Source organism: Toxotes jaculatrix, chromosome 11 (assembly GCF_017976425.1).
Source record: "Toxotes jaculatrix isolate fToxJac2 chromosome 11, fToxJac2.pri, whole genome shotgun sequence".
Classification (NCBI taxonomy): Eukaryota; Metazoa; Chordata; class Actinopteri; family Toxotidae; genus Toxotes; species Toxotes jaculatrix.
The window spans coordinates 14,506,194-14,521,507 of record NC_054404.1 but is presented as its reverse complement, the minus strand read 5'-3'; the positions used below and the strand labels follow the sequence as shown (position 1 = coordinate 14,521,507).

Genomic DNA, 15,314 nt, shown 5'->3' with positions numbered 1-15,314 from the left:
GGGACTTGTTGACTGGGGTCTGACACCAGGTGTTTGTTTGAGACGTCCCACTGCTTTTTCCACTCACTAATGTCGTCCTTAATTAACCACATATTCCATGCAACAGCAAACATGTTTCTTTTGCGAAACTAGAGTGAACAGAAACCCCTCGTTCAAGTTTTACACTGTCTATGCACCAAAAGACCTTCATTAGCAATAATGACACAAAAAGAATTATAACTGAAAGTAAGCTCAAAGTTGTTAACTTTAAATAGAACATACAACAGTTGCAGCACAGCAATTAGATTTTTCTCTTTCTTCCAGTTTGAAACTTTTAATTTCATGCCTCTACAGTGGAACATTTCAGGGACGCAGGAGTCAGGCACAGTCTGTTTTCAAGACTCGATCTCCCTCTTTGAATAAAAATGGACACCTCCGCTGCTTCCAAAGGATTAAATCTGTCTCATATTTCTTCCTGCCAGCAGACCAGAAAATACAGACAAGGAAATATGCTGCTCTGCTTACTTTGGTGAAGGTAGCATGAGTCCAAGAGTCTTGTAAAGAACTGTTCCCAAAATGAAGACGGGCGATCCTTCCATATCTAAAAGAGAAAAATGAAGCATTAATTAACACTATTGTCAAGTCTTTTTTTTTCTTTTTTTACAGTATCACACAACCTCATTATACAAGTGGATCTTATTAAAAAGATTTTATGTTAAAAATAAATATTCAAAATGTCCCTGCTGTATATATCTAACGCTTTAGAGTAACACTTTGTAAACCTGCTAGATTGTAGTGCCAGTGCAGTATCTGTAAATAACACTTTAAGGAATAAAGATTTTATTTTTTCCACAAAGAGTACTTTTTACAACTTTTTGCAACAGACTTTGTTGACTCCAGTGAGCAAAGTGCTAAAGTCTCCAATAGAATCAGCTTCTTACACTGTCTAAATTAGAGTGGCTGGGATTAGCCACGTGGCACAGATTCCTAATCAATCCCTTGTTTTGTTATCTTTGATATATTCCAGATAAGACTGATTACACCAATTAACCAAATTGTCTGGCTCCGGACTGCGATATACAGCCGCAACTGGCACTGGTTGAAAGGATGCCGAAAATGCTGAGTCGATGGAAAACTCAGTGACTGAACAAGCACAGGCAAGCAAACTGGCTTTGTTCAGAGGGCTCGTAGCATTATTTCACCTTCCCAAAAACAAGGGGCGGTGTAGCATAAAACATCAAGAAAATACCTTCCACAGAAGACTGATGCGTCTGTGTGAGAGTCTTTTTATTGTAAGTTTTCAGACAAAGCAATTCAACTAAAATCATTCAGCTTTTGCTGAGATGTCAAGATATTTATTTTCCATTCCTCAGCAGAATCCATCGTGATGCATTCACTATGCATTAATCTCACATTTCCACGACAGTTTCCTTTAAAATGTTACTGCTGGTTTTAAGCAGAAGTAAACGAAAGTTTGTACACAAAGGCCGCTCATGTGGCTCAGGGCCCTGAAGAAAGATGTGTCTGACCAGAAGCAGGACGGCTCTGTGAAATATGTTCAGTCACATACCTGCTGACTGGGAAACAAAGAGGCCCTTTGGGATGACCACTTTATCTTCAGAGTTTCTGGCCCAGTCAACCATGCCTTTACGACCCTTCATGGGGAAGTTGATGTCAGTCATCACGGACACTGCTGGAAGTCTCTGGATGCTGGCCACTGCAGAATTCAAACAAACAGACCAATAAATAAATACGCATGATCAATGTGCTTTGGAGTATTTAAGAGTTAGGAGATTGTCTCATGGAGAATCAACCTCAGAAACATCTACCGAAAAGACGACCTGCAATGAAAAATTCTCTTTGAAATGAGTTAAGAGTTCAGAACAGATTGACATTTTGGGAAATACATTTAATGCCCTGGAAACCAAGAGAACCAGTTAGCATGGATCTGTCAGTAATTTACACATTACATCTTATTTATTTAATTCAAACAAAACCTGAAGTATGAAAACAACACGTTTGGATTTTCTGAGGGTTATGTACTGGACAACTCCTTGGCTGGGAGCAGTGGCTTTGGACAGAGCCAGGTTAGTTGTTTTTGTCCTCTTTCCAGTCTTTATGCCAAGCTGAGCTTACCATCTGCTGGCTGGAGCTTCACATTTTCCAGTCAGATATGAGAGTGAAATCGATCCTCTCATCTTACCCTCAGCAAAAAAAACTAATAAAAAAATAAAAGAACAAAAGCATTTCCCAAAATATCAAACTATTTCTTTAACTCGCTGTATGTTTGGGAAGAGCTGTGTGCTTCCAAGAAATATGTAAGGCACAAGTTTTGAAACGATACCAGGTGTGTGAGTTTTCTGTTTGTGAATTAAATTTAAACTCACTGTATGCTGTATGCTTGAAAAGCCTGAGTTCCCAGGTGTGTAGCAGTTGACATGTTTCACTCTGCTGTACACTCTGTTCACGCTCTGAAAGTCTTCTGACAGAGTGTTTTACTTGCTAAATCTCTGCTTGAACATTGGAGATTAGGTGTAAATATGAGAACAACAAAGCTGAAACTTTCATTCAGCAGAGGTCAAATCTGATTTACTCTTTTAAGGCACAATCTGTAATCCAAATATATAAACAAAAGAGTAGTCCTGTGGCCTAAATAAATTCAAAATGCAGGACTGGAGCCTGCCATCGCTCCTGATTTGAGGGGAAAATCTTCAAATACTCTGGCTAACACCACAACATGGCTAACATCTATGTCTTCACATGCTGTTTTTTTAAATCAGTCAAACTGAAAGACTTTCTTTTAACTTCTCAAACTGAAATGTTTACGTGAATATACAATATAATTATAATTATTATAATTATAATTTATACGTCAAAGAATTTCCCAACTGGTCTTTTAAAGCATCCATGTACACATTTACCATAAAATAGAAAATCAAAGCTACCACTGGCACATGACAGTTGGTAGACAGGTAATCTCCTTAATCACTCTTTCCTTTTCTCACCTCCCTGCTGAGGTGCCATAAAAGGCCAGTCCATACACTAAGGCAATGACAAGGAAAATACCCAGGATCAACTAAAAAGGCCTCAGCATTACAAGGGGAGGATAAAGCTGTACTGTTCTCTACCTGGTATCACATCCAGTCCCAGTCAGGTGGTGCTTCAGCGAGGGGAATCTGAGGCTAATCCTACCATTGATGCAAAAGCTCTATTGTTCCTCGTGCTCTGCCAGTAATACAATTTTGAATCCTGGAAAGACTCCATGTTTGAGGGAAATCTGTGACAGCGAAGGTGTGTCTTGTGTGTTTGGGATGATCCAGCGGCGGGCATGAAAACGCAGAGCACCACGAGACCCGCCATTTGCAAAGAGACTTGTTTACAGCACCAGATGCTGGGAGCAGCAAGTGTGTGTGTTTGTGAGTGTTTTATGTGTGTTTGTGTTGGAGGCTTTAGTCACGAGGCACACTGTGAAACACAACAGGGTGCTAGAAAGACTGTCTTTCAGGGTTCTGGGTAATTCTGCAGGTAAATGGGGCTTTGCACTTGCTTGATGGGGCTACACAGCACAAATAAATCGATCGTTTAGCATTGCGATGCTTCTGAACACCGATTCAGCGCAGAGAGTTTTTCTCTCTACGGCTCATTGTCATAAGAGGGAATTATAAAGCAATTGTTATTACATCTGAATGTGTTCATGAGAGGTTCACCATTAAGTTAACTGTCAGAAGTCAAAACATTATAAACATGTTGAACAAAAAATAAATCAGTGATCATTTGCAGTCATTTCCTATTTGCGTGTCCCTGCAATTAATCACTATTAAAGTCAAAATATTCTCCCAACCATGACGACCAGGCTCACAATAGACAGCTAGAACAAAAATGTCAAAAGAGCATGATATACACCACCCTGTAAGCTGTGTTTAATTTATTTTCTAACATGTTCCAAGCTTCACTTTGTCCTCCATGTGTTTGTTTCCAAGGGGAGAGAATAAGTTGCTGGAGTGGAGAGCCTATTGCAATCAAGGTTATTTGACTAAAAGTAGGAGGACAGAGGACGATGAGCTGGTGACAGCCAGTATTTATCTAAGTGTCAAGAGGCTGCCATAAATTAGTGACGAAATGACGCTGCAATATCTTACTCAGCCAGATGCTCTTCCACCGATGGAGCCACAAAACTTTCCATTCCTTTAATCAAAAGAACCACACCACAAGGCCCCGTGAGGTGTGAGCTGAAATTACTGTGTGGCTGGCGACCAAAGACTGTGCTGTGTCCAGGGGTGCAATAATTATTCGGAAAACTCATGTCACATCCCATGTCTTTGTCATGTACACCACTATACACAGTCAAATATGAAAAATAAAAGTAAAATGCGACACTATTTTGCCATCTTTTAAATAAACATCCTGTTTCCCATTGTGATTTTTTTTACCATAATGGGGAAGTTGAAAACATAAACAAAGGGCAGTATTTTTTTCTGACATTTACAACAAATAGGTAAAGCATGTAGTCGTTTCTTGCACTAAAAAAACAAACAAACAAAAAAAAAACCTTCCTTCAAGACCTTTATATTTTTTTCTCCCACCAGCAGCCAGCGAGCTTCTGGTTGATTCTAGCCAGAGGCAGCTCATTACTGCTACATCTTCAAATCACTACCCACAAGCCAAATGGCCCCTCAGCCTCTGTGCTAAGATTTCCCAAAAAGCTGCTTGAGAAATCTGAACCTGAAACCTGCCTCAGCTCTGCATCACCGAAGTGATAATGATGCTGTATTTCCAGCATTTATTTACTAAGAGATTCATACATGTTTCTTAAAAAAACTGATGGAAAATAATGTGGGCTTTCTGAATGGGCCATCTCAATACATTTTTTCCTTATTACTTTATATATAAACATTAAAATAGAACATAAACCCTGGCCTAACATTATGTTGAAAACTGATGTTCAGTCATTATCAGTCTTTTTTCTCTGAGATACTAAAGAATATATATATATATAAAGTTCCTCTCAATACACATTAATCCTGTTAATGAGGTGAAAATGTACAGGGAGCTACATACCACTATGAGAACTCTAAAACTTTATGAGGACATATTGTAGTGCCCTAAGGTTAAAAGATTTGTCAGTTTTGTGTATTTTGAATTAGTCTTGGGGAATGGAGGCGGTCTGCTTTATTAGTAATAATGAAGATCCAACACAGCTACAACTCATTAACAAGGTACATGGAATAACATGGAAGACTTCAGAGATATAACAGGCAAAAAAAGGTGAATGGAAGATACTTTCTTTCAAGTTCTTGATGCTCACATGCACATTCTGTTTGAAAGCCATGTTCACATTTATTGTGGAGAACTAGAAAAACAAATCATTTGCTTCACTATCAAACACTCATGTTACAAATGTTAGCATGAGTGTACGACATCTGTAACTATCATAAGTTTTAAATTTTAAACTTTATTTTGGTAGCAAAATGAAATATGTTTGTGTTTTTAATGTTTTCAGGTTGTGGTAGGTTATGCCTAAACAGCACTACGGTTTGACTCATGTCTTAAAGCATTTCTTTCCTCATCAAGCCCATCACAGTGTTTTGTGACAGGATCTAAAAAAAAACTAAACGTACAGGTTATCTATCACAATAAACATTATGTCTGATGTATTTGTGTAAAAATAAATACATTTTAAAAAATGCATAGCTGTTGTGATACCGTGCAAAGAAGACTTTCCAATTCAGTCAAAGCAATTTTCAGATTGATGCCCCGTTGAATGCTGTACCACACAACAATATATCATAATTCTGATGAAAATAAGCATGAAGACATGTACACTGTGGTGCACTGCTTATGTCAAGGTCTGAAGTTTCTTTAAGGTAATATTTGTGTTGTAGGAAATCAATAGAATCCTAATGAAAGGAATGAAATGGTGGAATGCTAATGGACAGCAGTAAAATGTATATATTTGCAGAGAATGAAAAAAAAAAAGCTAAGAAAAAAATCACTCTAGTATAATCCTTCAAGAAGGGGCCCTGATTATGCCAGTTAGTGCTTTCTTTAAGACGGTTTAATCCATACTTCCACAAATTTGAGTGCAGGTCATATGGCTGACTTTTAAAATAAGAGTCAAGTATTTCATGTTCAGGTTTAGCTCTGAAAAATACACTGCTGTTCAAGGAATTTGTATGACTCAGGATAAAACACTTTATTGTCAACTTCAGTCAGTTTCATGGAATCGATTGCACATTGTCTATAAAGCAGAGGTCACGTGTTAATGCTTTTTCAGGCGAAAAAGCGGAGGCAGTGGCAGTGAGATTGGACGATTACCATTTACCATTAAGCCAAATTGGAAGAAGTATAAAACAGGAGAAGAGCTCAGAAATATTCTAACATCTGTGAAAGAAGTCATTAATGCTTGGCATTATGAAATGCATTCAAGCCTTCTTTCCAAGTGTCCATTACTTAATTTGCCTCTCACTGTGTTTCATAATAGCATTTTGATGGGTGCATTCATTGTACCATGTTTGGTATGCGATTCCTAGGGGCTACCTACAGTATTCATCATTATGGAAATGATATACCATAAAGAGCCATTGAGTGTGAGTGTTTGCTAGAAGTGGGTCAAATGTTAGCTATTGTACAGAATGCAAGGAAGAAACCTCACTCCTTCAGATGAATTGGCTACCAGCACAGCTGTACATGCTCACATTCACTTGCATGAATAAATCAAGACCGCAGTTCTATTATTCCATTCCAGTAAGACACCATTTATGGCTGAGTAAGAAATGAAATGCCACGGAGACCTCGGATCATCCAAGAGGCTGCGCGACAGAAGCTAAAAGAACCCCCTGAGAACATTAGGGAAGAAAAATATTGCTCAAAGACTCATATCCAGAGACTTTTTTTTTTTCATAGAATAGGAGTTATAGTCTGGACCTGAATCAGTGGTGCAGAAAAAAAATGTTTGCAAGCCCACTGCATCTGCAAAGAATAACTTGTAATTTCACTTCCAATTTTATAGCCTTTTATCAGACACTATGACAATATTTTTCCCCATGATTGCTAATCTCACAAGAAACTGACAAACATCTTTCTTTTTTTTTTTATACTGCTGCACTTCTGCACCACATGCTCTGTCATATCATGGCTGTGGGTGTGCTCTGCTAATCAGGTCTTTCACAAAGGGCACCATGTACAGTGTAACATCAGACTGGTTGTTGTGAATATTATTTAGCTTGTATTACTTGAAAATGTAAAATATTAGTAGAGTACAGAAGTATCTTGTATTTTTTTTGTTTATAGCTCTAGTTAAGAAGAGCTCTCCTCTCTTGATATGCACGCTCTCAATATTGGATTGGGTGTTAAGTGTTTTCATAGGAATTTAGCACATTGAGACCACAAGCTCAGTTTTAATTAACATTATTGATTTGCAGTAATTTTACTCCCCCACCCTTACCACGCGCCATTTATCCTAAATTAATGATGGCAGGGAAACTGACACTGGGAGTCAGCAGTGCACAGGGATTATGTGTCCATGTCAAGCAGAAATAAATGGTAAAACAAGGTCAGGAAGGAAAAGCGGGCTGATTCTTACCCAAGTTCCCAGTCATCAAATAGGCATTGTGGAAATCCTTCATGCCCAGTCCAACGATGTGGATGAATTCCTCTATGACCTGCATGAGCTCCACTGCTCCCGGATAGATCTGGACAGGAAAAAAAGAAAAAACCCGACTCTTTCAATTTCAACATTGCTGCCATTATTTCACAAATGCAGCACTAGTAGGTATTACTGGAAGGACAGAATTGTGGACTATCAAATAAAAACAGGAAAAGAAAGCAAACTAAAAACCAGACAGTAAATACAAACCATGGATAACTTTATAAAGTTGTAAAATAAATTAAATTTAGAACTTATGATTGCTAAATACACACTGAAGTGATAATTAAGATATACACTGTTGCCCATAAAGTTGGAATAATTTTGCTTTCAGGCATGTTCCCCTTTTTATAGACATCAGTAATCACATTGGAAGAGACTAATCAATAAAGTTTTGAATCACATTTGAATCAATAAAGTTTTGAATCACATTGTCACAATCATTTCATGGGAAGAGGTAAAATATATTTTATTCCAACTTTATGGGCAATAGTGTGTGTGTGTGTGTGTGTGTGTGTGTGTGTGTGTGTGTGTGTGTGTGTGTGTGTGTGTGTGTGTGTGTGTGTGTGTGTGTGTGTGAATAAATAATTTAAATATATTTATCTATAGATACACACACATCTAGGAAACTGTGATAGCCTTTATTCATTATTTTCTGACACTGTGCAGATGATGATTAATCAGTTCATCAAGAAAATAATGGGCACACAGTTGCAGCCCTAATTGAACCATCCATGTGACATCAGCGTCAGCGCTATAATCAGTGGCTTTGCACACACAGTTACTGGCTGGCTTCTCTTCGGAAAGGCTCTGCCAAGTCAAGGGTGATTGCCTGGGTTCATGTGCCGCTTCATGGACATCAGCACATCAGCGAAAGAATGCAGAGGCAGGAGTTCAGCACCGCGGACAGCTCCACGTCTCGACCAGTGACACTGCTGGTCCGGTCAGCTCTTTCCTCCGAGTCGATAAATCAAAGGCACGCTAATCCAATAACTGACCTTCAAAAAGACTGGCCCGCTGTCCTGGCTGCCAATCTAGTGGCAGAGATGGATCAGATCTAATAAGAGGCTTCGATTCGGGGGGCCACCAGTTTCACCCTTTGACTGGATTTTGTGAAAAGCTGATTGTAGGAGTGAATAGCTGTGTCATACGTGGCCACATTCATGCCAGACTCTAACATATCTGTCACTTTTGCCAAGTTTCAGCTACACAGTGCACAATGCTGTGACAACCTTTAAAAAATGTCTGTTATAGAAATGTGTCATGTTGTATAAACATTATTGTAGGATTTTAAACAATGTGTGAGCACACAACGATGATGTCGGGCAATTACAAAGGCCTTTGAGTGGCATTTAGCAATTAACACCTCACTCAGGGCTGATATTCAACAAACACCTGAGGCAGGTATTTCCCTCCTCGGTAACACCTTGCGGTCTGTGTGTGTTTGCACATGCCTCCACATGTGCTGTTAAGCCAGGCGAGCAGATCAGTGATGCTGAAGTTGAGAGCGTCTGACACAGCAGAGTGAAAGCCATAGTGGGGGAGAAAAGCACATCACGTCGCCCCTTCCGGCATGTCTGACGCACAGTGCAGTCATGCTCATTCTGCTGGTCGCCATGGCAACCATGAGATGTGAAGGCAGCGCAGGGAAATGGCTGCAGTGGAGGTTCAGTAGACAGAGCTCTTCCTTTCCTTGCCATGGTAACAGTGACAGGAGGTGAATATATAGTGATCTCTGCACAGAGCCAATTCTACAGCCAGTAAAAAAAAAAAAAAAAAAAAGAAAGAAAAAGAAAAAACCTCATAGTGAGGTGTTTCATCTGAGTGTTTTGAATGTCCACAGCATGCAGTGTGTGGGTGCTGTGGAAACTGAGCTCAGAACACTCATTAATGCAAGGAAAGCCAGCAAGTGAGAAAAAATCGAGAACGTGAAGTCCAATCCAAGCGTCGTCTGTTGAAATCAGACAAGATCGCTTAGCCAATGTCCACTTGGTGAACTGCCAGAACTGAAGCAGCACTCCTTAGACAGGCACATTAATAACTACAGAAATAATTAACCATGTCACATATCTCTTCTGGGTGTTCAATCACAGAGACAACTTCTCCTATTTCCATATTTTCTCTGTTCTGTCTGTCTCCATCTCTGACGCATTCGCACTGACGAAACTGCTCATTTGTGAGCTCCCCTCACCGACAACCTACCTTTGGGGCCTGCCAAACTAAAGCTGCAGTGAGTAAACACCTAATTACTGCCTGTAGAGACAGCCAGGACTGGCACTCCTGGCAGAGTTTGAACTGCCTGCGTTCCCCTACCATCTTAGTTGAAGTCATGCGTGGAGAAACGGTGACAAAAAAAAAAGAGAGAGAGATCTGACTGATTTTAAGACACCCTCTCAGTCATGTGTCAGTGCAGGTGATACCTAATTTAAGTCAATTTACCAGCGAAGGTGACAACAGAGCAGATGCCCTCTGCAGACTTGCAGTCATCACAGATGGTATCTCTGTCAGAGTCTGGATGTACGTGATTTCAAGATTCAGGTTGTCTCAGACACCAGTGGCAGTTTTGAAAACGAGCGTTGCCACCTCTCAAGCTGAGAGATGTGTCCGACGGAGGACGCAGCCAGAAGCCAATCTCCATGGATAAACACAGTGTCACGAAAACGTACTGTTTTGTAGTCAGATTCTGATCTACAGTTACTGCAGTGCTGCCGTCTGTTACCACTTGTAATGAACATTTCAGCTATGTTTTTTTTTTCACCATACTGCTTCTGCATATGATGGAGATGCCTTTCAATGTCAGAGAAAGACAGACAGGGAATATGAGTCTTAGCTGCTGTTGTGCAAGCAATAAAATGTCTAAACAGTTTGTCTCTTTGACAAAATTCTGCTGAAGTAATGGTCTAATCACACCAGTTGCCATGATCTGTATCAGTCGGGTGAAACAATGTGTGTGCAGGAGGAAATGAGTCCTGCAGTGGTAATGCTTGGACAGTCTCTGTGGCAGTGCTGCTGCCACCAAGTGGGGCTCTGAGGAACTAGCTTTCCAAATGAGGCCAGATGTCACTCCAGCTAAATGACCTCTCACAGTGATACGTGTACGAATAACACTGTACCAACACCATCCTGGCTTTCCTTTATCTCTGCCGTTCAGAAGGAGCAACTTACAAACAAGCTTTAAAATGATTTTTGAGATGCACAACATTCATGTGTACTGCCAGATGCTTACCTTTTGTGCATCTTCCCATTTCTCCTTATTTTCCTCCTCCAAGAGGTTGCTGATGATTTGAAAGAAGTTCTGTGGAGATGATGAAAGGGAAAATACATAACACACCCACACACAAGTATTACAGGCACTGCAGCAAGATGCTTTTTAAATCATGACACATAAACACTACGCACTCAGACATGACTTTTACGGATAATATACTGACATTTCTGATGGCAGGAAATCAGGGATAAAGGAATAATGACGTTCCCTGCAGGAAATTTGCCACTGAAACCACGATGGTGAATGATTAGAGAAAAGACGGAATATGTGGATCAGCTCTGACAAAAATACACCTTGAACCCCTGCAGCTTGCAGCAAACACTTAATGCTAGCGGGGAGAAGCACAAGCTGCAATCGAAAAAAAAAAAAAAAAGATGAAAGGGAATGTTTGAGCAGATGTGTGGATTGTCTTCTTCAGCAGCGGAAAGCAGGGGCTGCTTGGGGTGCATGCCTGCAGTAGTAATAGGACCCCTGTCTGATCTTTAGCCTTGTTATTTCGTCTGGTCTACAATGTGCCTGAGGGAGTGGCTCTCTCTCTTGACACAGGCTATCTTGTTTTCTACTTGAATGCTTATGCTCCCTCTGGTGGTAATGTGCCCACTTTAACACTGCATTAGCGCAGAGACACACGGAGGGGGTGGGCTGGCTGACTGCTCTCCTGTCTGCCCACACACACTATAGAGCTCTCATAATAACCAGAGACAGGATGCTCTCCTCATCTCATAGATTTTCTATGGCGAGAAAATGGCTGAATGGGCTCTAGGTTGTCCATCCATGGCCACCACATTTGGGTTTCATTTCTGCAGAATATTAGCAGCAGACCATGAACCTTACATCCAGGGGAAACTGTTGATAAATGCGCAGAAAACCAGCTGCAAACTGAGGAAAAGAACATCCCTGACATTTTGTAGTCCAAATACCACCGCGCTTTGGAAGTGCATAATTAAGTGAGTCGAACATTTTGGTGATTTAATTACCTACATCCTAACCTGAAGTACAAGCTGTGTGCCAATTAAGTCCTATCATATTCAAAAGACGCTAAAGCTCAAACAGTGATGTGTCTGGCATCACTGGTCTTGACATCACTTCAAGATGATTTGTTTTTTTCTTCCTTTCTTTATATACTTTTATTTTTTCTTCATATATATATATATTTTGTCATTTCTTCTCCTTCCAGCCCAGAGATCTGTACCACCCTTAACAATATGGGTATATTTTCATGTTCAGCTTACTGAAATAGCTCATTAGTCAACTGCTGTCAGATACTTTACTGTTTCATGGGTCTTTGAAACCGACTGAACTTTCACATTATTAAACGCAGAAATTATTTCTGCTTCCAAACAGAACATGGCTGATGTTTACTCATACTTTTCTAATTTTCTTGGCGCTGTTTCAGAAAAATGGCAACAAAACAAGCTTGATACAGTAACAAAGCAAGATTAGAAAGTCACACAAGAACCATAATGGAGAATTAGGTTTTTCATTAACACACATACAATATTCAAAACTTGCTCTGCTTCTACCATCACATAGCAAGTAACAATTTGTTCTTTCCTATTTAGCTCACTATAAAAGAACAACATGAGCTTAACTCGTGCACAGGACTACAAACACACATTAAAACCAAAACATACAGAAATTCTAACAGGGACATAGGACAGAGAGAAGATCAGAAAGACTGTGTCTTTGAAAATGACACAGCTCTGAGGACATAAATTATCTTATTGGCGATGGAGGTGGAGCTTTAGCTATAATCTCCATTATCCTATTGACATAAAGAGGATCAAGACTGCAGACAAACCCACCATGATGAGATGAAACAGTTAAGGAGGAGATCTCTTGATACAATAAAGCCATGGGATGTGCTTGTCAGCCTTTGTCCTGTTTCAGACACGTTACAATATTTTTTTCTGCATGTATCAAACTTTAGCCTCATCCAGATGATTATTTTGTCAAAATAGATACACGTGTAAGCCACTATACCACAGGATGTGAATATATTTCACAAAGATCCGTGTCTGTGTGTTAAAATAAGCCCATTGTCCACTTACTTGCACATCATCTGAAGATGGCTCATAGCTGGCCCTCTTGAAGGTCTCCGTCACGTTGCGAAGGATCTCCACAGAAGACAGCAGGTCACCAGCATAGAAGTTTCTCCTCTGGGTGAGGTCCAGCAGGTTTTTTGTGACCTGGGACATCCCATCCCCCGCCAGCATCCTCTGGCCCTTAGCAAGGTGCCCCTGAACCTCCAAAAACAGGAGAAGACAAAACTTGGGGCATCGGTGTCCTCTGCAGGTTTGTGAGATACATGTTCAGCCACGCATTTGGAGCAAATGGAGTGAAAAAAAAAAAAAAAACTCGGGAAGAAAGACCTTACTCTCTAAGGCCCTTTCTGTGACACTTATATCTAAGCCAGGCCGAAATGTATTCTGCCTCGCGGATGTTTTGAAATGAGCCAATATGAATAAAAGAGTTAACTGGAGCAGAAGACACACATTTAGGCAGAAATTGCACAGTGAAATGACATTTCACATCATTGCACAGGGTTTATGTCCATAAATACATGTTCACAGGTGCAGCCCTTTATGTGCCATCTCAGCTCTTTTGAATTATTTTATTTTTAACAGTGATAGAGGGTTACCAAAATTACCTATTCTAGTGGAAGCGCCATTGTGTTTCCAGGCTAAAGGCATACACACTAAAGCAAAAATATATTTAAAATAGTGCAATAGAATCTGCTCAGAGTTTAATGAAAACTGATTTTTTTGCGATCAAAATGTCTCATTTTGCTTGCAATGAAAAAAGGAAGGGTGATACAAGTTCACAGCTGCTTTCAACACTGACACTGCGTAAAGGAAGGGGATGAGCAGACCCTACATCTGAGGAAGCTCAGATCTTTCAATGTATGCAAATACGAGATGCTGGAGACCTTCTACCAGTCTGTGGTAGCGAGTGCCATCTACTGTGCTGTGGTCTGCTGGACCTGCTACTGTGCCAGAGATACCAGCAGGATCGATAAACTCATTCATAAGACCGGGACCATCACTGGTCAGAACCTGAAGATGTCTGAGTCAGTGAGGAGCAGGAGGTCACTAAACAACCTGCTCTCCATCACTGACTATCCGTCCCATCCCCTCCACGACACACTGCAGAGACAGCGGAGCTTGTTTTCTAACATACTCATTCAGCCCTGCTGTCACAAAGAATGTTTCAGAAAATCATTCCTACAGTTCACCATAATACTGCTCACAGCAGCTCACCTCTGTGTGACAGGTGAACATGCTGCTACACTGCAATCTGTTCTAATAAACCATATGATGTACATTTTTATCTGTATTCAGTGTTTGGCTCAGCAGGTCTTGTGGTGCAGTTGTTGTTTTAATGTTTCATTTTTTAAATTCTATTGTTCAGGCTGCTGTAACATGACAATTTCTATCTATCTATCTATCTATCTATCTATCTATCTATCTATCTATCTATCTATCTATCTATCTATCTATCTATCTATCTATCTATCTATCTGTCTATCTATCTATCTATCTATCTTTTTCTATCTTTTTCTATCTTTTTCTATCTTTTAGCAGAGAAGAAACTGATTCTGCCAAACAGAAGATTGTTAACATTCACTGAGTTTCCCTAATTGTGTTACCTTGTTTATTTATGGTGAAATGCTTTTTTTTGAATGAACCAAGTTGCATTGTAATTTATTGCAGCAGAAGCTGTTTAACATTGCAGTAAAGTGCAAGTGAGGAATAACACTTTTTTTCAGTGCTTATAAAAGTACAAAAGTACAACAAGCTTCCTACAGTTGTAACAATAATTATAACTTGTTTTTTCCACTCCATATTTTTTTTTTTTTTTTTTTTTTGGATCCTAGTATATGAACGAAGACAAACACGGATGAAAACATGCCAGAAACACTAAATCAAACTGTTTAAGGACTTGACTGTGACCATTCATTACAAAGAGAAAAATGGCAAAATCAGTGTTTTAATTTGCTCCTCTATTGAAAGTGGTTAATCTTTGGCTACAGTGTGATGAGAAGGGTGGTGGTGGGGAGATGAGGGGGGGAACCACTGGGGAGATAATTTATGATGCATTGGAAACAGAGGCTGTGAAAGGGAGCTGACTTTGCACCTACTGATTGCTGCAAGTATCTGAATTCATTTGTTATGCATCGAGCATAGCTGGGCTGCTCCCAGAAGGCCATACCACGGTGATCCAAAGAGCAGCGTCGACTAGTGGTGCCTGCAGAGGAGAAGGAGACAGCGACAGATTTGGAGAGGAGAAGGAGAGAGGGTGGGATGAGAGGAGAGATGGGGGTAGGGGGTGGGGTGGGGTTGTGGGATTAAGACCAAAGGAGAGCCAAAAGAAAGGCAGATGGAAGTGGTGGAGAGGAGGGAGTTGGATACAGGAAGAGTG

General features: G+C 40.1%; 1 protein-coding gene across 1 annotated transcript in view; it reads right to left on the bottom strand.

Annotated features, from left to right (window-relative positions):
- Positions 1-15,314, bottom strand: part of adgrb3 (adhesion G protein-coupled receptor B3) — a 112,402-nt gene that overhangs the window by 33,459 nt on the left and 63,629 nt on the right. The window contains exons 9-14 of the mRNA XM_041049673.1: positions 15,034-15,140; positions 12,944-13,138; positions 10,851-10,919; positions 7,562-7,670; positions 1,550-1,696; positions 505-580 (exon numbers count right to left, since the gene is read on the bottom strand). Of these exons, the coding sequence (XP_040905607.1) occupies positions 505-580; positions 1,550-1,696; positions 7,562-7,670; positions 10,851-10,919; positions 12,944-13,138; positions 15,034-15,140 (703 nt within the window). The remainder of the gene's footprint in view (positions 1-504; positions 581-1,549; positions 1,697-7,561; positions 7,671-10,850; positions 10,920-12,943; positions 13,139-15,033; positions 15,141-15,314) is intronic.